Raw genomic sequence first — 23,844 nt, forward strand, 5'->3', positions numbered from 1 at the left:
AAAAGAAAAGAAAATCACTGGTTGTAGCTTCCTGCTTTCCTTTCCTTTCCTTTCCAGCAAACAGAATTGGCCACACGCTCACATTCCTGAGCAGGGAATGAGTCAGCTAAGGTCTCCACTATCAAAAGATAGTAGACCCCTAGACAGCCAAGCACACGCAGGCTAGCCCTAGCAGTGACAATAGCCTACAATGGTTTCTCTATACGCTGTCCTTGCAGAAGCTGCAGGCTCCAGTGACCTGGGAATGAGCCTGCAATACATCTAAGCCCAGGGCCCACACAGTACTGAGCACAGTAGGCTTCCTAGCAATGCTTGCTGAACAGTAAATAATGGTTTCTTCTCTTGTTTCTCTTCTGTTTTTGTAGACTTCCCAATGTGCCTTTTCTGTCTTATTTCTGCAGTTGGGAATTTTTAAAAAGGGTACTTTTGTAAGGTATAGGACAAAAATTAATTTATGTGGACCCTGGCTGGACTTTCTGGAACATTTAGACATAGTAAACAAGAAGAGGCCTGGTCCTTGGGGAGTGTGTCACCTAGCAGGGGATGGTGCACCTTGGGATAGAAAGGTAGGTCCAGGGGATGACCGTAAGCAAGTCTGAAGTCAGCCACACATACAACCCATGGCTATGGGAAGGCAGACCCAAGGTCTCAAGGACTCAACAATAAACAAATAAAAAAGCTAAAGCAGTGGGTGTGACCAGATCCACCCACAGCTCCAGGGAAGGCCAGGTGGGCTCTGACAGTTCATCATTCTTAGTCAGACAGGAACCTTCCTATGCAAGATGAACAGCGGCCCAAGTTCCTAAAGCAGAGACCAGGAAGTAGAAGTACTCTGCAAGCTACCAACATCACTCTGATTCCTTCACCCACAGGGGAGGCTGGGCTAGCCCTTTTGTGGTCTAGTCCCATACACAGTCATTAGTCTCAATCAGGGGTGACACCATTTTCAAAAGCTCACCCGTCGGCTGGATCACCACAGTTGCCACTTCCACAGCTTTTTCTTGGATTTCTTGCCAGCTGCCTTGCTCTGTGATCCACTCGCTGACCACACATCTATAGGAACCCTGGTCTGCAGAGAGCGCACGGGCTACAGAGAGGCGGTAGGCATCGCTGCCCACTGTGTCCAGGCGTACGTCCCCACTGTGGTAGCGCTGCTCATAGCCAGGGCCTGGATGAAACCTGCCCTCGTGGCTTAGGGCTAGGATGCTTCGGTGTACTGGGCCACGGTGCAGTTCCCACCGAAGGGCCAGGTGTGTATGCAACGGTGATGTGGTAGATGCGATACATCGCAGCTCAAAGGGCTCCCCCTCACGAAGGCTCAGGCCTGGAGGAGGCCGAGAGCTGGGGCCCACCACCAGGGCATCCGCCAGCACTGTGAAAGGAGGAGGGGGGCAGAGGGAAGATGTCAGTCAGCAGTAACCAAAGGTCCTACCTCATAAGGAAAGAACAGGCTACCTTCCATGACTTTGGCCGTCAGCCATGGAAACTATCCAAGAAGGATTCCTTATTCCATGCTACAGTGATCCACCCACAATCTCAACTGACTTTCTGACTTGAAAAAAAACAAAAAGAAAAATAAGACAATAATAAAACTCCAGCTAAAATGGGTTTGTGGGTGCTTCTGTCACCCATGATACACGTTACTGTGCCCTCTGTGCCTCAGTTTCCTACAAAGGGGGATGATGACTGTACCTGCTTCATAGAGTCAACAAGGGAGCCCAGCGAATGCCAGGACAGTACCTGGCACCAGGACAAAATAGCCTGGTATGACCACCAAACAATCCTTTGTTTAGAACATGGAGCTGGGGTTGGAGAGATGGCTCAGCGGGTAAGAGCACTGACTGCTCTTCCAGAGGTCCTGAGTTCAAATCCTAGCAACCACATGGTGGCTCACAATCATCTGTAATGAGACCTGATACCCTCTTCTGGTATGTCTGACAACAGCTACAGTGTACTTACACATAATAAATAAATAAATCCTTAAAAAAAAAAAAAAAAAAAACATGGAGCTGGAGGAAGGAGCCTGCAAGTCAGAGAGACAAGGGAGCTGCCAAGAGTTAAGATCTCCAGGGAAAGATGATGGCAGGGGCTGCCTGTGGCTCATGTCCACAGGACAGGAAGGGGACAAGAAATGATAAGGGTTCTGCTTCTAACTCTTAGCACCTACTGGAAAAAGCCACCACTTTAACAGTCTAGGAAAGGGGTGGGTTCAGAAGTGATGGTGAGATGCTGGTGATCTGGTAGTCAGGTGGGGGCTGTCTATCAAAGGCTGAGAAAATCTTCCAAGCTCATCAGGAGCTACATATGTGAATTTTCAAGTATCACAACCCATCATCTCCTTGGCTTTTCCCTTGATCACACACTCAGAAAGGGGATATTCCAGATAACAGAAACCGATACTGCTCTAGAAGAACGCTTCCCATAGGCCCATCTCTTCTACAAAATAAATAGAGTGGCCCTTCTAGGATATACCTCAGTCTGTGAGGACAGCTAGCATGGCTTCGTTCTCAAGGCCAGCTCCTCACTGAGGAGAAGGATGGACAGATTTAAGAGTCACGAAGCTGAAGGTCAGACAGATGCTGGACCACCTCTAGCTCCTGCCAGAGACTCCACCTGGGCAGCCAGCCAGCCTCTCTCATGTATCCTGCTCTCTGGAGCCAAGAAAAGCCTCCCCTGCTTCTCTTGCCTTCAAAGACTAGTCAAGAAGCAGGGAGATGGGAAGGAGGGGTGGGGACTCTTGTGTCACCCTTTCTCTTCTCACAATAAATCCCTAGAGTATATCTGACCTGAAAAGGGGTGGGGGGTCCTTTTTAAAAGTCAGGATTTCTTTTTCCCCAGTTCTAGAAGTCAACTAGGGCCTTGCATATAGAGGCAATCACTCTACACTGAATTTCAAGTTGTCCATGCCCCAGTCTCCCATTCCCAGATAGAGTGGCACTATGTAGCTCAGGCTGGCTTTGAACTTACTATACAGTTCGGCCTAGGTGAGCCTCGAGCTTTGAATCTTCTTGCCTCAGCATCCCAAGCACTGGGATCACAGGTGTGTGCTACCTTAGCCAGCTATATTCTAAGCCTTTAATCAGGAGATGGAAGAGGTAGGTTCGATGGCTTGATGCTTTGGAACCTACTTTTCAACACGTTCCCCTCATGGTTTAGAGTGAACTATAGCAGTTTCTTCCAACCACAACAAAGGGTAGATGCCTGGATCTGCCTCTCCTTTTCTATTATCACTTTCTACTTTCTAGATAATTATAAACACTCTTGCCCTGATACAAATATTTCCAGAAACAAGGCAGGGCACAAATAAATGGACAATTAATAATAATGATAATGTTTCTGTTTTGTTAGCCTCAAATTAAAATGGCTCCTTCTTGCTCATTTACTAATGAGCTATGTCATTTTAAGCAAGTAATTAACCTATGCTCTTCCATCTCATGTGTAAATTAGGGAAATAGCCTGTCCTATATTCTTCACTGGATGCAGATAATTGAATGTGTGAGTAAATCCTGCAGCACTTGGAAGGCAGGGAAAACCCAAACTCAAGATATTCCAGATGCCTATGATGTCAGCTTTGCACAGCTGGGTTCATGAAAGAGCAGTAACCACATGGTTTTCTGTCTATAAACAGCAAGTACAACTTCTGTTGCAAACAGGTATTAACTCATGAAGATCATAGAGAAAAAGACACGAACTGTGAAGTATCTATTCCTAACATAAGGCTGAACCTCATAGTGAGTGCATACTAGCTTGTCTCTAAGCTGAATATTCACTATGACATGGCTGGAGAGGCCTGCCTTGGGTTAACTCTCCTGTCCCCACACCTTTTAAGACAGGTTATGTTGTACAGAGGAAGCTGAGGCATGGACTGAGCCAGGAGCCACTTAGCAGACAAATGGCAGAGCCAGAAGCCAACTGCATAGGCAAGCTGTCTGCAGAGCTGCACTCTCACAGGTGACCACACCATGGTGCCTATAACTCACTGGCCATAAGATGCATCAGAATTACACTGGGAAAGGAGAAGGGACTCTCAGGAGCCACCTGCCCCACGCTCTGCCCATCATCAGGTAAGACACCATCACTGTAACGGACAGGGGACTGAGTCTCTTTCCAGCAGCAGAATGGAAGAGGAAGGCTGGCCCCTTGTGAGCACTGTACCTTTAACCTGCACTGTGTCCTCATAGTTGCCCTGGACAGTGGCGTCTGTGCTCGGGGTTGAGCACTTGTAGTGGCCTTGGTCGGAGGGTTGGACATTCTTTATGTGCAGCTCCACAGCATCATTGGCAGTTCTCCTCAACAGGATGTCGCCCCGCTGCAGCCGCTCCCGGTACAGCTGTGCTGGGAAGCCCACCTCCCAGGTGCTGGCGAGCTCCACAAAGCTGCTCCCCGAAGACGAGAAGCTCCAGTCAAAGTTCTGCTCGCTGGGGCCGTCATAGTCACTGACATTGCAGGGGATCACCAGCTCAGTGCCCACCACTCGAACCAGGGTGCCCGCAGGGACTCTCACCACACGCCCGCGGCAGACAGCTGCAATGACAGGGAATGAAGGAAAGTAACACCTGAAGGATGCTTCTCCTCTGGGACTTAGGGCAGAACGTGTATCGGAATCTAAGGAAATGGACCCTGCAGAAGGGATTAAGCCATTCTAGAAATTACAGGTTGGAAGTAGCACCTTGAAATGAATGCCTTCCACACAACCAGTTTTCCAGGGATGACAGGCAGACTAAATATGAAAAGTGGGCCAGCCATGGCCTTGCATAGCTTTGTGTCTTCTCTTAGGATTTAACAGATCGTTATAAGCAATGAGATATGGGAAGGTTCTGTATTTAAGAAAAGGACATGGCTAAGCACGTATTTATATTTCTGCCCATCCCGCATCAACCTTCATCCCTAGAGACCATTCCCTAGACCTGATTTATAATGATGGATGCCAATTTTCAAATCCTAGAGCAGCCTGCTGATAAAATGATTTAACTCCTGTTATCTGACATTGGTTATAAATTATTTTTAAAATATGACAATTCCACCAAGTATTAATTTTCTATTTTCTGGCTCATTTCCTTCTCTCTACTCTTCACCCTGATCTAAATTCAGAAGGCGGATGGGGAAGCTCAGAGAGAGGGAGGTTGTCTAGTGCTGCTAGGAATACAGCGGCTTGTGGTGGAAGAGAAGCGCAGTAGACAGGGGACAGGGGACAGTTGACTGGCACTGCCTGCCAGGAAAGCTTTGATCTACAGAGCGCTGGAGGAGGACCCTTAGGGACAGGCACTTGCCAGTCCCTTTAGAGGGTCTCACTGCGATGAACTTCATTCAGCACAATTTTGTGGTGTTTATGACCTGAATTTTGCATTTCCATTTAGAACAGCTAACTGTACTTCTCTTGATATTCTACAAATAGTACAGCAGTGAGTTGTGCAGGAGATATAGCATGGGCTCTGTATCAAAGAGATACTGCTAAACCTCTCTTAGCTTGCCTTCCTCGATTATAAAGTGAGATAAGATGGTATCAGTGAGTTAATAAAACAGAATGTTCGGCTGAGAACCCTCTATGTAATATGGGTTCAGTATGATGGCTTCCTATTGTCGCTATTGTATTTCTGTGTGACTCACGCACAATTCTTATGCTGAATTCTGAAATCCAGTATGTCAGAACACAGCCTTAATTGGGAATACGGTCACAGAAGATGTCGTCAGGCAAGCTGTGATGCGGTCATATGGCACAGGGTAGGCCTCTGAGCCAGTAACTGGCAACCTTAAAAGGGAGCTAATTTGAACGCACAGGGAGAATACTGTACATCGATGAAGGGAGAGATCAAGGTGATGCATCTAAGAACTGAGAACACCAAAGACTGGCAGCCAGCCAGCATAAGCTCGGGAGAGACAGGCCCGACCCTCCCTCCCAGCCTTAGAAGGCACAGACTCTGTGGCCACCTTGCTGTGACCTCCAGCTTGTAGAGAAAAGGCTGTTGTTAAAGCCACCTGGTCTGCTGCATCAGTCCTAAGAACTAACACATCAGGGCTGCTTGTTTATTGCCGGTGTAATTCATGGTTTTCAAACCCTGTGGTCGCCTATTAGTGGATTCCAAAATGAATTTATAGTGGTTGTGTGTGCTTTTAAAAATGGAATTTTAAATGAACAGAAGCGATTAAGAGTGCAAAGCACTTGGTAAGGGATAAATATTGCCATATCCAGCACTTTGTTAGGTAAACAAAGGTGTGTGTGAACTGGATCATGATATAAACCTAACATAAATTTGGGTCAGGGTTGAAAAAAAAAAGAGTTGAGGGCCATTTTTAAAAAACTAAATTTTGTTTCCTCTAACCTCCAATGCACTGTCAATTATCATCTCCTTTGGGAAAGGAGAAAGGAAGCAACCATGCCAGAGAAATATTGACAGAGACAGTGTGAGACACTGTTCAAGGAAGGGGACTGACTGTCTTCCTGTCCTAGCTGAGCTGGGGTCAGGCCCAAAACCACTTCCTGTCCTAAGAAAGGGGGCCAAACCCCAAATCACACCACCATCCTTAAAAATCAAACAATGTAGGCCTGGGGTCGTATGTGCCTACCTCATATGTGTGAGGCCCAGGGCTCTACTCTTAGCATTGAAAATAAAGATAAATAGATAGACAGATAGATAGATAGATAGATAGATAGATAGATAGATAGATAGATAGATAGACAGACAGATGATAAAGATAGATGACAGATGGATAAATACATACATAAAGATAGTTGATAGATAATAGATACATACATATATACATAGACTGATTGATTGTTAAATGAAGCATTATAAGCTTATAACCTCAGCTACTCAAGAAGTCAAAGACCACTTGAGTCTAAGAGTTGGCGGCTCCTTCCCATAGCAAGACCCTATCTCAAAAACAGAACCTGGAGGAGCAAGAAGTGGGGAGTGGGGGGCATACACATGCTCTAAATACATCTGTATACACTTCCCAAATTACTGGAAAACTTTTTTCCTAAGAATGATTTATTTATTATATATGAGTACCCTGTAGCTAGTGTGTCTTCAGACACACCAGAAGAGGACATTGGATCCCTTTACAGATGGTCAGAAGCCATCATGTGGTTGCTGGGGATTGAACTCAGGACCTCTGAAAGAGCAGTCAGTGCTCTTAACCACTGAGCCATCTCTCCAGCCCCACTGAAGAGCTTTTTAAAAATCAGTAGGGAAACTGTAAAAACTGTTAAAATCAGAAGTATAGGAAAATTACATATCCTTGCACAGAGAATGGGAGAAGGATGCCAAGCTCTGCTGAATGGTGCTACAACACAGGCTGCCTTCTTCCCACGACAACTCAGGCCTACAGACACCACCATGGCCTCAGTCACTATTTGGAGCAGACTCCAGCTGGCCTTGAACCTCAGATCCTAGGAATGGGGACCTGGGCAAAAGTCAGGGAGATCACAATTCCCTCTCCCAAAGAAGCTCCTCCAGACTCCGGTCCTACATAGAGGATTCGCTGCCCCTGGGCGGCACTCCTGACCATATAAGGAAGCTACTTACAGAGCAGCAGGTCTGGGTGAACACTCAGACCACAGAGACAAAGAACAACATGCGAATCTCTGGGTGCAGCCAAGCCTTCTACCATTTCCTACACACTCCAACCTGTGCACCCATGCACACGCATGCCTTTCTTCTGCTGGGCATGGCAGGTTCTTGCAATTGGCCCTCGTGTTTTTAAAGTGAATTTCCATCTCTGGTAACTCAAAAGAGTTTTGAAATAAAAAATATCTATCTACCCACAGTGACCAGCCCTCTAGAGCGGTGATCACCACTGCTCAAAAAGGAAACAAGCAATCAATTCTTTACTTAATTTTAGAGATGAGCAGACAATTTGGGATCTCCAAGGTGAACTTTCATGCAAGTGGCAGCACAGCAGTGACCTTCAGAGAACCACTGAGTCCTCTGGCCAAGTTTCGATCTCTATCAAGTGGGAACCAGAGCACCTGGGGAGATGGCTCAGTCACTCAAGCACGGGGTCCTGAGTTCAGATACCCAGTGCCCACATAAAACATTTTGAATGGTCTTGGACAAGTGTAACCTAGTGTGGTGAGGGTGGGGCAGACAGATATAGGTGGATTCCAGAAGTTTGCTGGTCAGCTTCAGTCTAGCTAATTGGTGAGAGACCCTAACCCCAAAAGGTGGAAAGCCATCGAGGAAGACGCTCAATGTCTACCTAGAGCCGCCATACTTACATGCACACACATGCAGGCATACCTGGATACATGCAAACGCCTACACACGAACATGGATACATATACATACCACATACCCATGGAGAAAAAGAGAAAAGAAAAAAACCATGACCATGATCACCACTCTACCTCACCTCTCACCCCTGGGCTGTGGTGAGGTTCATATGAACCGTGTACAGTACTTACAACGGTGCCTGGCACGTGGTGGGGATCTCGGGTAATGTTTGAGGTGGGATACTCTAGAATACACTTGACCATAACCATTCGCCTTGCAAGGCTCACAAGAGAATTGCCAAATGTGTAAATATCTCGTATTTCTATCCCTTGGCAAAACATTGTCTCCCAGGGCCTCCAAGCCTGAGCCTACTTTCCTTCTGAGGTTTCTGTCTTCATACCTGTTGAATGGAATTTTGGAAGTAAATCCAGCTCATTATCTCAATTCTCCAAGCTTTTTCCCCACATGGCTACCAGAATCCTCTCTTTTCTTTTTTTCTTTTTTCTTTTTTTTAAAAACACAAAAATTCTGTCATCCCATGGATCAGAATTCTTTAAAGATTTGTTTAATTTTGATTTTCTATGTATCAGTATTTATATATCTACAAGGATATCTACACACTATGCGCATGCCTGGTGCCTGTAGAGGCCAAAAGTGGGTGTTGGATTCCCTGGAACTGGAGTTCTACAGTTGTGAAATGGCATGTAGTTGCTAGAAATCAACCCCAGGGCCTCCAGAAGAACAGCCATTGCTCTTAACCACTGAGCCATCTCCCCAGTCCTGCGGATCAGAATTCTTCAATGGATGCTTATCATATATAGCAAAAACTTCTCTCAGTAAGCCCCCCTTGTACTGTGGCCACCCTGGTCCAAACTGTCATTTCTCACCACCCTTACTGCAGTAACTCCCTCACTGATTTCACGACTTTCTATTTACTATTTCTATTTACTATTTACCTTTCAAAATCATAAAGTAGATTATACTTTCTTCAACCCCAACTCTCCAGTCATTCCCCACTTCACCTCCAAATCCTTACTTAGTTTTCTAGATTCTATATTCTAATCCTCCCCCTCCGTGATACTCAGCCACACTTAACTCTTAAGATTTCCTTAGACAGGCAAGAGCCAGTCTAACCTTGGGGCTTTTAAAACAAGTTTTTTAAAATTATGCATGAGAGTGTGTGAGTGCGTGCATGTGCACATGAATGCAGGTACCCATGGAGGACAGACACAACAAATGCCCTTGGATGAGACCTAACACGGTTGCTGAGACCTGAACACCTCCAGATACTTTGCAAGAGCAGTACATATTGAACACTTGACCACAGAGCTGAATCCTTCTCCAGCTCAAACCTCACAGCACTTGCATATTGGTATGCAATATGCACGGCACAAGCCTGAACATTGGAGGTCATTCACCCTACTGGTTCTTCAACCAACCTTTCCTGGTCCCCTAAAATGGTACCTCCCATTTTTATTGACCTCAAAACTTCCTCTTATATGCACTCATAGGATATTATTATTATTATTATTATTATTATTATTATTAATCATCTCTTCCCATTATGAGCAGTGATCATTATGTGTCTACTGCAGGGCCTGGTTCACAAGCTACCTAATAAGTATCTACCAAGTGGAAGACATGCAAGGTTCTTCATGACCTGGCCCATGGCTACCACTCTGGCTTCATTCCCTAACATCCTTCCCCACTAATGCTTATCCTTCAACAAAAACCAAACTCCCTTCCTTTCTGGAAATGCCACCCTGCCCTGAGGTGCCTAGAATCTCTGCTTCATTGTCTCCTCTGGCCATCATTCCTTCCCAGCAATCCTCTTGCTCAGAGGAGGCTTCAGTAGCATCTCCCTTCTGTGAAGCATCTCTCCTCCCCCAGGGATCACTCAGGTACTTCTTCCTGGAATTCTACTGCAACCTGTACAAGTACCTGATGGAAGCTATGTTGCAGCGTCACTGGGGAACCAAGCCAGTAGAAGCAGATGCTTGAAAGAGCAAATTCTAATCTGGAAACCTATGGGCCTGAGCAATGTCTTGCTTGCGTGCAAGAATCCAGGGTGTCCTCTCATCCGAGCAAACGGAAATTTAAGATTTTGGTAGCAGAATTTCAACTTGCCAGCAGCAATCTGGTATTTAGTACAGATTCCCCTTAATATTGTTAAATAGCAGCAAATGATACTTAAAAATAAATATAACTTGTAAAAGGGAGAGCATATGGCAATTCTCAAATCAAGAAGAGTATCTGCAGAGTCACACTTGCCAATTTTTGTCACAACCTTTGGTAACAGCTGATGACTGAGGGAAAGAAGGGGAAGACAAATTCCCTCTGAGTTTCCAAGTGCTACCAGTGCTTCAAATTAAGAGTCCTAGTCACTTCTGAGCCTAGACAATGTTACCATAGCTCTGCATAAAAATGTCTTTTATGAGGAACAATTCAGGGCCAGTGAGATGACTCAGTGGGGAAGGGGTACTTGCCTGTGCCAGCCCAGCCACTCTGCTCCATCTCCAAAAGGCATGTAAATGTGGAAATCGAAAAGTCACTCTAGTTGTCCTCTGACCTCCACCCACATGTTGAGGCACGCATGCCCATACACAGGCTGGAGGACACACAGGAGTAATAAATAAAATGGGATTTAAAAAAAAAAAATTTAAAAAATGAAGGTTTTATTTGTTCCCAGGGGTCAATAAAAGAAACCTTCATATGAAAGCCCTTTAGTTTAAAGTTTTGTTTCGTTTGTTTTATAGTCCAGGCTGGCCTCAAACTCAATGTCTTGAATGCTGGGAGTAAGTGCTTGTGTTACCACGGCTGTTGGAAACCATTTCTCCAGTAACTTTAAAGTACTGTTGGGAGTCAGTTGGGAGAGCACTTGTTTAACACATGTGAAGTACTGGGTTCACCCCCCCAGCACTGCAGAAACTGAGCCTGGAGGCAGGAGGATGAGAGGCTCCAGATCCTCCTCAGCTACACAGCCAAGTTAGCCTAGACCACACAGGAGTCTGCCTCAAAGAAATGAAGAACTATTGAGGACATTATCACGTTGCATTACAAAAATCCACCTGATAAAAAGCCATTGCATATTTAGTTTAAAAACAACAACCCACACCAACCGAAAAACAATTTATAAAAAAAAGAAAAACGAGAAAAAGAAAAAAGACCAACACTATGGAACAACTGTACTATCCCACTCCAGAAACACAACCTACACGTGGGATCTTTGAACTTCTGGGCCCCAGAACACTTTAAATCTTCAAGACATAATAAGGGCACACAGGAGGGGATGAAGAAGGCTTCTATACCAAATGAGCTAGTGCCTTCACCATTGCTAAGAGCCCTGCACTCGCTGTGACAGCCTGCTCAGCGTGGGTCCCCTTAGAGACACCTCAAAACCATCCAACCTCAGCACCCATCGACTTTGGATTCTTGGTGGAACACAGTCCAAGAACGGAGTCACACAAGGGGGAAATCTGAATGCTTGTGAGAAAACTCCAAGAAAAGTCTTGAAACTTGAGTCTTGTGACCTCAGTTTCTTCAAAACACAGAACTGCTCTTGGAATGCGTTTCTGTGGTCCTTCCAGCGTGTCAAAAGGAGTGGGTTTGCTTCAGGTTACTTGTCATTGCTTGCTGCTATCAATCATAGGCCGCTACTGGAAACGTTTTTGCTGCATGTAGCCTGTCCTATATGGTGACTGTACACTTTACTCATGTGATTCTCCTTAATCCTCAGAGTATAAATTGTCTGATGCTCTAAATAAAGTTATCTATTGCATGAGACTTTAGCCCGTTTCATTTTTTAGGAAACAGGTCCCCAATTAGAGGAGCACAACAGATTCTCATTTAATTTTTCTTAAGTCTACAGAGAAAAAAATTATTTAATACAACTGTAGCTACCTTCATCTGTCATTATTCCAACCTGTAAGTCTTTCCCCCTCCCAAAATATAAAATTCATATTTCTTTTTGTACCCTGGCTTCAAGGAGCATCAGTATTAAATATGACATTCAACTACAAAAATCATGTATCATAAATTGCAAATAATTATCTCCTTCCTTTTTGACTTTCCGAGCTGCCTTGTAAGCTTAGCCTTTATCTTATTTTAAGGTTCTCTTTGCACTTGTATGTGTATTTCATTGTAAGTTCTCTCAAATATTTGGGGGCGGGGTAAATAGGCATAGATCTAAAAAGTGGGTAAGTCAGATTTCCCCTTGTAGAGGACCTTTTCTTATATAATAAACTGGTGTGGGTCACACAGCTCCCTTTGAGAAGCTGCATGATGGTCGGGTTAAAACAGCCTAGATCAATGCCTCCATGAGGGATGAATCAGGCATGTGAACCCAATGATGTCCCATGTCTCTGATCTTGAGAAATCTGCCAATTCTCAAGTGGTTTAGGCCACAAAATATACGTCCAAACACAGAGCTCCAAACACCTCAAAGGGCCAAGAAATTAACTCTCAACTTCAGGAACACAATGAGGGCTAATCTGAAGAGCGGAAAATCAACTTGTGGGGTGGGAAGACCAGCTGAGAAGTGACTCTGGCAGATATGACACCACACACAATGGGTATCTCAAAGAGACATATCCACGGGCAGGGCATATTCCTGAGATGCTAAGCACAAAGGAAAAACTAACAGGTTAAACCATGCATATCGTCCCAGCACTAAGGAGGCTGAAGTAGGAGGATCCCAGAGAGTTTGAGGCCAGCACTGCAAATTCCAGGTCAGTCTGGGCAATAGAGTAAGATCCTGCTTCAAACAACAACTGCTTAACAAGCGCATAAGCATTTTTAAAACATCCTCACTGGAGGAGGACACCAAAACTGGAATTCTGAATTCACAAAGCAAGGCAGGTAAATCTTTTGACTTTTAACTATAAGCCTGGAAGGGCCATGCTCTTGGATCAAAAGAAAAGCTGGAAATGGAACTAGAGCCAGCTAGCTACTCACTGGAGAAGGTAAAGTTTCTTCATCTACAGGTGCACCAGGAAAAAGGCGTATCGTCTTGGCTAGAAGATGAGGTCATCCAGGGAGAGAAGAGCTTCTCCATGTTCAAGACCTTCTTATGGGACAATCCCAATACCAGAACCAGGGCCAGAGAGACTGTTCCATGGAAGATCACTTGCCTGTAAGTGCAAGGCCCCTGGGATCAATCTCTACTACCACAAAAATTAAATTAAAACAAGGAGCCGGAAAGATGGCTTGGTGGTTAAGAGTGTGTACTCATGCTGTGAAAGAGTTCAGTTCCCAGCATCCACTTTGGGAAGCTCATAACCACCTGTGACTCCAGCTCTGGGGGACCTTACACCTTCTTCTGGCCTCAAGACACTTGCACATACATGTTCATACACATGCACATACACACATATATGCATGAATGAAGATAGTAATAAAAAAAGAGATGACAGAACCAAATAGCTAAATTAAAAGGGAGAAATCACACACTACAGACAGAGCCATAGGGATGGAGATATTGATGTTCCCAGACATGGATATTAAAACAACCATGACCTATTAAAGAAGTAGCAAACAGGATTTTACCTACTAAACTGGAATCTATTAAAATGGAAATTTAAATTCTAGAAGTAAGAAATACAATAACTAATATTAAGGATTCACTAAGTGGTTGTGTTAGCAGATTAGCTGTAGCATAAAAGCATCTAGTAAGTGGATAAAAACATACAAAGGAGGAGGAGAAACATGAGGGGCACAATAAAAGGTTACAAATGTGTGTGATAGTCCCAGAAGGTGTGAGAGAGAAACTCAATTCTTGAAGAGATAATGGCTGAGATTTTTCCTAAACTGAACGATACTATGTTGCAGAAACAAGCTACATTATATATCACAACTAGGATGAATACGGGAGTGCAGCTGGGAGTGCAGCTCGGTAAAACTGCTGAGAGGCGGAGAGGGGGAGCCTTAGCACAACCCATAACTGACATTCAACAGAAACGATGCTCATAAAACCACGTAATGGCAGCCTTAAAGTGACTTTTCAAAAAGTAACTGCCAGCCTAGGGAAGGGGGGATGGGGTACTTTTAAGTGGAAAGCAAAATAAATATGCTTTCAACCAATTCACCACAAGGAAAAGATAATTAATTGGCATCAAGAAGAAACACTAAGTGGAGTTCTTCAGACAGAGAGTGCTGGTTCATTGTAAAACCATGAAAACACAAGGAAACGAAAAGATAGACAGAAATGACTGTGTGGGTGGCACTACAGAAACAGACCAAATAATCTCAGTGACATCTTTTGGGTTCAATATACGTATATACATAAACATGTACATACATTCTATACATATAGTGGAAACATATGAGTAGTAGAAAGACTCAGTGGGCAAAGATACTTGCCACTGATCCTGCTGGCCTGAGTCAGCCGGAGAACTGACTTCTGTAAGATGGCCTCCGACTCTGTGTGCTCACATACATACACCGTGCAAAATAAGTGAAAATGCAGTATTTTTTTAAAACTCAGTAGTAGACACTGAGAAGTCAACAATGAACAGGGTTTGTTGTTTTTAGCAACTTTAATTAAACTTAAATTATTTAATAAAGGGTACATTTAATTAGTTTATAAAAATTCCACCAAAATTAAAAACTTAGGCAAATTTCAACTTTTCTACATTAATTCAGTTTATAAAAATTCCACCAAAATTAAAAACTTAGGCAAATTTCAACTTTTCTGCATTAATTCAGCTAAAGGTAAATGTGGCTGAAACAGTTACTGGTTGAGTGTGTAACAATGTATGTCTTAAATCTCCAGGGTAACCACAAAGGTGAAAGGCTGGGGGGAGGGGAATGTCGAGGGGGTGGGTGCACATCTGAAATCACAGCACTTGAGAGGTGAAGGCAAGGTGAAGGTGGGAAGATTAGGAGCCAGCCTGGTCTGCATGAGATTCTATCTCAAACAACAACCAACCAAGATAACAGGAGCTGGGGGCGGAGAGGATAACAAACTGGGGAAGAGATAGAAATATATCTTCCGCCTAAAATCACCGGAGCACCGCTCAGGTATTCAGTTTGGAATATATTCTGTCTGCTTTATTAAGAGCATACTATGTGTCTCTGACAGCCATGCTCTGAGCTGGGCACTGTTCGGAGGACTTCTGGTCCAGCATCCATACCAGCAGGTAGGAGTTCCTAGCCTACCACAAATTAAGAGGAAGCCCGAAGAGAATCGGGCTGGCTTAAGTGAAAGACCGAGTCCCCAGCCTGGTGCCTCATGCTATCATAGAACCCCAAGCTATGTCAGTTCTGCCTCTGTGGATTCTGTCTGCTCTGAGAGGTGAAAAACAGCTGCAAATTTCTTCTGAAATATTTCATGTTCCCTAATGGCAGATGCAAAGAAGGTAGGCAAGAAAGCAACAGAAAAACAAGTCATGAAGAAATAGAGTTCTAATAAATAGATAGGTGAGAGATGATAAAAGAGGCTTTTTAGAATAATTCAGGGGGGGTCAGAGACTCGGCTCATTGGTTACCTACTGGTCATTCAGGACTGGAGTTTGGTTCCCCATACTCACAGTGGGTAGCTCACAAGCACCTGTAACTCTAGCTCCAGGGCATCTGACTCCCTCTTCTGGATTCCAAGGGCACCCACATAAACACACACACACACACACACACACACACACACACGCACGCACGCACGCACGCACGCACGCACGCACGCACGCACGCACGCACGCACACACGCGCACAAGTGCGAAAGGTAATGTCATCAGCAGATGGTTAACAATGGAGAGCTGACTCCAGATTACCAACTCCCTCCCTTTAGAATATGTAAGAAAGTAATTAGACGCCTTCAGATCCCTGCATCCGGAGTAGCTGAGGAAAAGCAGGAAACGCCAGGCAAGGTTTTCAAGGTAAACGACTACACACGCAATGTGCTCAGCAGTAAGTTCTACCCGCAACCGTTGGAATCATTAAGAGAAACGAGACAATATAGGCCAAACTTTATTTATTGATCCTTTTCCACCTCCCCCTGATAGCCACGGGAAATAATTTTATTTCTCAGGTTATCATGAACATTATTCTAAATCAAGACCTGCAGAGTGTGGCTTAGCTACAAAGCATTCTTGCAATCTGTTCCTATTATTGCTCAAATTTTTATCATCTGGCTTTCAGATTGGAGCCATTTGTAAGATAGGTATCGGCTGCTACGATGACAGCAATGCAGGCAAAACTGAGCCCTGAGATAAAGGCCTTGTGGTGCCTTGGTTATCAAAGACACGGGAACGGCACAACCAGTACGGGACACCTGGTGCCCGTGGAGTCCTAGAAAGACCTCCCTGTCCTCATGTGAGCTAGAGCAGACCACACACAGAAGGTAACGTGCAAACCTTACAGTGAATGCCTCTACTGGAGTTCACGCCTCAACAAATGAAAAACCTTTGTCTGCCTGAGTCTGCCTCTGAGAGTTCTGGCATCGGGGGAGCATGCCAATACTCACCCAGACAGTCCCTCAGTGATGGGAATGCTGTGTGTACACATTAAACAAGTTACAGCCAACAGAGAATGTGAAATAAAGTCACACATGGCAGTACTTCAAAAATGCCGTCCCAAAGCAAATATGGTTCTACTAGAATGGGCTTTAAAAAAAGAAAAAAGTTCAGTTAAGTGCCACAGAGTGGTGGCAGCTGTAGTGACTGCGCATGCCTTTCTTTAATCCCAGCACTCGGAAGGCAGAGGCAGGCAGAACTCTGAGTTTGAGGCCAGCCTGGTCTACAGAGTTCCATGATTGCCAGGGCTATACAGAAGAAACCCTGTCTCAAAAGATCCTAAAGAGCAGTTCAGTTAAGAGCTCACTATTGTGGTTAGAACATACAATGTCTCCTATAAGCTCATGTGTTTGAACACTTAAGTCTCCATCCATATGGTGGTTTTGGATGGTTGTGGAATCTTTTAAGAGGTGGGATCTAGCTCGAAGTATAGTCTGGCTTCACATCCCGTCTGCTCTCTATTTCCTGTTCTACCAAGAAGTGAGATGGTGAAGAACACTAGGTGCACGCACTTACCAACATGGAACCACCTGCCTGCCACCCCCAGCAAGGACCATGCAGACCAAATCCATGACCCCAAATAATCTCGCCCTCTCTTTCAGTTGCTTCTTGTTGGGCATCTGCTCATGACAAGAAAACGACCAGTATATTAAGATACACTAGACAAATATGAATTATTAATTCAATAAACAACTGCAGTGCCAGAAACACCATGCTAGGTCACAGGCACATGAGGTGTGCCAGGCATCTTGAGGGGTAACAGTATAACAAAGTGCTACCAAGTGCTGTGAGGCTTCAAGAAGCAAGCCCTCCCGTCCACCAAGGCCTTGGTGAGAGGGGCTTCATGCAGGGTCATTATTCCAACTGCATCTTTGAGAAACGGTGAGGTGAAGAGGGCGGCTGACCAGAGACACAGAAGGTGAGTGGCCTCAACAAAGATCATCGTGCAGAGTGGGTACCCAGAGCAGATGTGGCAGCCCATGGATTACTCCAGGTCCTTTCCTCTACTGAACAACAGGGAAGGGAAATGAGGGTCAAAGCCAGAGGTAGCAGCTGCGCAGAAGAGTTTGGGAAGCTAAGAGCCAGTAAAAACCATTTTCCAAGTGAAACAGTAGGGCAGTAATCTTCAACCTTCCTAATGCTTCATAACCATAATTTTGCTACTGTTCTGAATCATAATATAAATATCTGATATGTAGGGTATCTAATACAAAACCCCAAAGGGGTTGAGCCTCACAGGTTGAGAACAGCTGCTCTAGAAAAAACCAGTGAGGTCCAGACAGGTTGGAATGTCCACTAGGCAGCTGAAGGGATGGTGAAACCAGCGGGCCACAGGGGTGAGGAAGGGTGGTCCAGAGAGCGCAATCTGATTCTCTCAACATTTTCCTGATAGTTTCCAGGCCTGTAGTCCTCTGTAGCCATTTATATCCAGAAATCCCTTAGCCTTCAGACGATGTTCCTTGGGTCACAAGGGAGAAAGGAGACTTGTATCCACCTGAACGAGAACTAATGGGATCTCTCCAGCCAATGCTTCCTCTGCCTTGAATAACCACTACCTCCTGCATCACAGATAAAGATTGTACAGAGGACTGTCAGAGATGGAGAGCCTCCACAACTGAGGCACAGGTCACAACAAACACACAGGCTGGACCATTAGCTAACTGAACTCAGCCTGGCTGTATGCTTCCAGTTCTGGGGCCTTTGAGAGGCCATGGCAGGCTGAAGCCATAAATCTTTAATGCTACATTATGAAACTGTGGGGAGTGTGTCAACTTGGCCAAGCACAAACCACATTCTCCAGAATCATCCTCTCCTCCTAACTCCAGGCTGGCATTGCACAAGACAGAACTTCACCTAAGATTTGAGAGGTAGGAGGGAAGCTGCGGGCCTTCTGCTCTGGTGGTCTCAGGTTTGAGGCAGAGGGAGACAGAGCAGAAGTGGCCTTGAACCCAGCTTGTCCTTGTCTGTCTCCTGTCTCTTGCCAGATGTTGCTCTTAAGGACTCCATGACCTCCCAAGACCACTGGGTACCTGGACACCAGCACAGAAGTAAACAATGAGGTAGACATCCTTCAGATCCCCACAACAGTCTCTGGAGACTCTAACTGCTTGGTTCCTGGTTCCTCCAGTCTTCACCTTGCCCACCCACCCAAGCACAGGAAGGCGTGACTGGCTCCTGACCAACTGACTGCCCTTTCAACTTCACTTCTTCAGCTCTTCTGGTAGCTGTGTGAAACCTAACTCCTACCCCATTATGTTCATGGAAGGTAAGCTAACAGAGCAAACCAAGTGTTGAATCTATGCCCTTAAGGACTCTGTACCAACCAGAACCACAGTTACAGCACTGCTCCCTACAGTCTGCAAACTATGCTCATGTGATTTAATACTCACCCAGGAGAGGATTAAATAAGGAAACTGAGGTTCAAAAAAGACATATGACCAAATGATTTTTTTTTTAAAGGAGATGCAAAAAAAAAAAAAAAAACCAGATTTGCTCAAGGCAAATCTGTACTGTTGACTAGACAGAACAACCCAATAAACACAAGATGATTTAAAATGACTCTCTGACCATGAACCACAGACAAGGCTGAGGCACCAGCTCTCCACAAGGATTACTTCAGCACATTCTATAAAATTAACAGCTGCTAGAGGCCCAGGCACTGCCTAGCATCCCTCGCCACTCAGCCATCCTCAATCCTCTCCACCTACAAACTGGCCAGCACTGCCTGCCAAGTTCTGTGTGAACACCTGGTCCTCTCTAGCTACGTATTTAAAGAGAACAGAGGATAGCATCAGGCTGAAACTTGCAAATGGGCAGAGATGCCTGGGCTGAATCTGGGGTAACACACCCCGACTCCCTACTAGGTTAAACTTTGTATTACTGTTTCTGACTTCCTACTAGGTTAAACTTTATATTACTGTTTCTTAAGCCTCCTCCTTCTCATCCTCTGACGTGTGTGTCCCTCCTCCAGCTAGACTTAGAACCTGTTCCTGAAGTTCAAAGGTACTGGGGGTGGAGTGGAGTCTATCCCAGCTTCCCTGATAAGGCTCAGTAAGAGCCGAGTGTGAGCCTTTGTCACGCCAGGAATTAGATGCGAAGATTCTGGGTGTGTTTGTGTGGCTTTTAAAGAAAAGATGGCTATTATTAAGACAGGAATGAAACTGCCTTGCATTCACAAACTCTTAGTGTAGACCCACTGAGTGTAGAGCCATAGGAATTGATAGGCCCCCTACTGGCCTATGAACAGGACATGGGTATAGCACAGATTAGGGTGGGGGAGATCCTGCAACAGGAAAAACATCAAGTAATTAAAGGAACAGAGAGGGACCTAAAGCATTTCAGGGAAGTCAAAGCCCAAAAAACAAACAAAAACAATTGTGTTCAACTCTATCACATGACATGAGAGACTCTTAATCAGAAGACATCTTCCCAAGACTCAGCCTCTTCCATGTAAAGACTATATATAGGCAGGCATGCACAACATTTTTATATAGAATGGCCTCAATAAAGTCCAATCTGGGGAACACATGTGATCAAGTTACTTAAAACAAACAAACAAATAAATCGTATGCTTTAAGTTTATGGTTTTGTGTTGGACAACATGTATGGCTCTTCTTGACTGCTTGCAACACACACCCTTCCTTACAAGTCATCCTTGACTCCAGCTGAGAGCTTTCATTATTCATTCAAAGCCAACATGCAGGAGAGGACGGGCTGGCACACACCTGTAATCCCAGCACTTGGGAGGTCGATAAAAAATGGATCATAAGTTTGAGGCCAAACTAGGATTAATCATGTGCTTTCAAGACCATCCTGGTCTCCATAGGGAGACCTTGTCTCAAGAAAAAAACAAACAGAAAATAAAACAGTCAACAAGCTCTTATAAACCAGTACATTTCTTTGCCTGCATTCTTCCATCTGCTTGGAAAACCCACCCCTTCTTAGCCAGACAAAACCTACTGAATTTCAGGACCTAATGAGCTCAAATGAGTCCACGCTGCTGAAACTTCTATGCCCACCCAGACAGCATTCTGACGGTGCCTGCAGAGGGCCGGTCCACCCATGAGCATTCTAGGCTGTCAGCCTCCCTCACTGGATGTGAGACTAGAGGGACAGATGGCTTCCTGCACACCAAACCCTCAACCCAGTTTGATGACATGGTACCTGTGGCCACTGCTCACTCCACGAGGCCCTGGAATCTCAAAGGCATCATAAACCTAGGTCCCCTCATCTTGGTGGGCTAACGGGTCCTTAATCTCATCAATTTTAGAAACAGTCCCTCACTGGGACATTTTCAACAGAGCTCTTGGCAGAGTTCCTCACAGAAAGTGAAGGGCACCTGTCTGCAGCAAGTGTGGCATCTGGCAAAGTCAACGAGATCAGCTGCAAGCAGCCCAGCAAGTGACACCCTGCCAGCCTCCATATTCTCAACCCCAGCTCCCAAGATGTCACAGTCATCCTCTCTGCGGTAGTGACAGCCAGGTACCCGGGTGCTTCAGAGCCTTAATGAAAGGCCCTCTCTTAGACACACCACTAAAGCCTTTAGAAAGGCACGCAGAGAGGCAGGGGTGACCCTGGTAGTGACACCAATGAGCAAACCATACCTGCCTTCTAAGCCTTTCTGCCAAAGCTCCTCTAGCTGAAGTAGTTCACAGAATGCTCTCCAACTTCCTTAAACTCTTCTAAACTTTCAGTCTTTAACAATTACTGGATATGTCTCCAATGCCAACTCCCTTCCCACTGATGTCAAACCTGTCAGCTATGGAATCAAGGGGCCGTGACTATGTCCTTATGTGCCCCAGGTTCTAGAATAATGACTGGCGCAGGGTAGATAATAAATAATGGCTTGAGTGAGGCAGACAGACGTGGCACGGGCTTCAGGCAGCAGCTTTACTGTCCTACCCTGAGATGTGGCTCAGAGCTGGCCGTCTGCTACAACAGTGATGACAAGCAGACGGTCTGTGGTTGGGACCAACCCAGCCACAAGGTGCTGGAAACAAGCGCTGTCGTGACGGAAGTCTGTTCTCTTCACTGAGAACGCCAGGAGGAGTCTTGGGAATGTTCGGGGGTGGAGGAGATGCTGTTGTATGATGAGAGAGGCTATACCAACCCCACAAAGGGAGGAAGGGGTGGGGACAGTAAAGGGACAATACTGAGAATCTATGAGTGGTGTGGCTTACACACAAGCTGCCAAGAGAACAGAGGCATTCCACAGGAAGGATGGAGACCTCCTCACTGTGTGTGTATGCATGTGTGTGTGTGTGCATGTATGTGTGTACATGTATGTGTGTGAATGTGTGGTATGTGCATATGTGTGCGCAATTTGTGTGTGTGTTGTGTGCATGTGTGTGTGCACTGTGTGGTGTGTGCATTATGTAGTATGTGCATGTGTGCACGTGTATGATGTGTGCATGTGTGGTATATGTGCATGTGTATATGTATTCCATATGAATACTATATAATATGCACATATCCTACAGATGCTTCCTAGGCATGGAAGTAAATCCAACCATATAAAGACTCATGCTGTCACATACCGAGATGAACAAAAACCCTCCCTGCCTCTGTGACCCTCCAGGGACCCCCAAAGAGAAGAACTTCCCCACTACTGATGTACCAAGCACTTTCTGGGACTCATACTGATATTTCAGATAAACCTGTTTGTGGGAATAAATGGTTATTAAAGTGGGACTCCAATGAATAAGCTGCGTGACTACGTAAACCTAGTTTCCGCAGAAAACCCACTAACATCCCATTCTTCCTCTAAAACTTATCGGTGCCTCTTCTCTGGGTGATAGTCCTTTGAAGAAACACTGTGTTAAACGACCTAAGGGGAACATCAGTAATTGTTTGGTGAGCTGTTTTCCTTGTAAGAAACAACCAAAAATAGGCGTATGGCCTGACTTATCACCTTCATTTAGCAGCCTTGCTTCCTGGAAGTCCCAGAGGGCTTCATGTGCCATGTGTGCATGTGGCTAGGGCTGCTCTGTGGGCGCTGACGCTGCCACCAACACCTTTCAGGGTGACCTTGCACACAGTCTTCCTCTCCACCTACTCCCCTTCCCAGAATTTAATATCCACAGCCCACGAGGACTCTTTCATTCCCAGCTTAAGTCAGCTAATCCCTAAATGGGATGCTGGACTGGACATGTTCATCTCCTCCCGTGGTCATTTTTCTACCTGAACACCTTGGTATTCGCTGGTCCACCTGCTCTGTGAACATTTCCCATGATAACAGCTCCTGGTCCCAGATATACCCCTTTAATTCTGACAGCCCCATATGCCCAGTCATTTAATAACTCATTCACTCATATCCTTAAAAGCATGAAGGATCCACCCCTCTGATCAGTTACAACTCGCTCCATTTCTTCTTGGGACTGCCTTTCTTAATTCCTTTGTTATGTGTCACAGTGTCGGGAACATGGTAAATATTCCCCGATGCTGCTGAGGGAAAGTAGGAAAGCCTTGTATTGCAATGGAGACTAGCAGTCAGGCACAAATCATCTGTTCCTTCTAAAGTCACAGCCATGCCCACCGACTAATATGACAAAGTACCCGCCATGTACCCAGCCCTGGGTCAGGCATCATCGTCTTAACTTGGATTTACTGTATAGATTTCTCAATCAAGGATGACAGACTGTAATGTCTTCTAATAAATAAAAAAACATTTGGATGTTCCAGCTTTCAGAAAATGGAAAAACAAATAGCTGTGCCAAGTGCTTTTTTTTTTTTTTTTTTTTTTTTACAAAAGAAACTCTCCATTGCAGTATAAGCTAAGAGGCAACACCCTGGATCGACACCAAGTCTGATGCTGCTCCTGGTCATCCAAGGAAACGATGTATTTAGAAAGCAGGACCCACTCCATCAGCTCTAGAATAGTGCAAAGTAGCAAGCTACTTAGCACACAGAATTCACCCCCTAAAGGGGTCTTTCGTAGTCAATATCAGCATACGAGACAAGTAGGATAGCACCTCTGAACTTAACAGCACCTCAAAGCATTCAGGGAGGACTGGGCAACAGCCAGTCCTTTAAGCCATAGTCCTGAAGCACAGGTTCCTACCAGTATCTCACAAGCTTTCTAGGTTGCATCCCTCAGTGGGATGGTACCCAGCAACATCCCAGTATCT

General features: G+C 45.2%; 1 protein-coding gene and 1 long non-coding RNA gene across 2 annotated transcripts in view; one reads left to right on the forward strand and one right to left on the reverse strand.

Annotated features, from left to right (window-relative positions):
- The window catches only part of Ptgfrn (prostaglandin F2 receptor inhibitor), a 69,714-nt gene that overhangs the window by 35,303 nt on the left and 10,567 nt on the right, over nt 1–23,844 (reverse strand). The window contains exons 2-3 of the mRNA XM_031374986.1: nt 4,156–4,524; nt 959–1,372 (exon numbers count right to left, since the gene is read on the reverse strand). Of these exons, the coding sequence (XP_031230846.1) occupies nt 959–1,372; nt 4,156–4,524 (783 nt within the window). The remainder of the gene's footprint in view (nt 1–958; nt 1,373–4,155; nt 4,525–23,844) is intronic.
- Nucleotides 15,016–19,148, forward strand: LOC116093508. Its single transcript, XR_004119730.1, has 2 exons — nt 15,016–15,230; nt 18,703–19,148. It is a non-coding gene; the product is annotated as an uncharacterized LOC116093508 (long non-coding RNA).

Source organism: Mastomys coucha, unplaced genomic scaffold, assembly GCF_008632895.1.
Source record: "Mastomys coucha isolate ucsf_1 unplaced genomic scaffold, UCSF_Mcou_1 pScaffold16, whole genome shotgun sequence".
Lineage (NCBI taxonomy): Eukaryota > Metazoa > Chordata > Mammalia > Rodentia > Muridae > Mastomys > Mastomys coucha.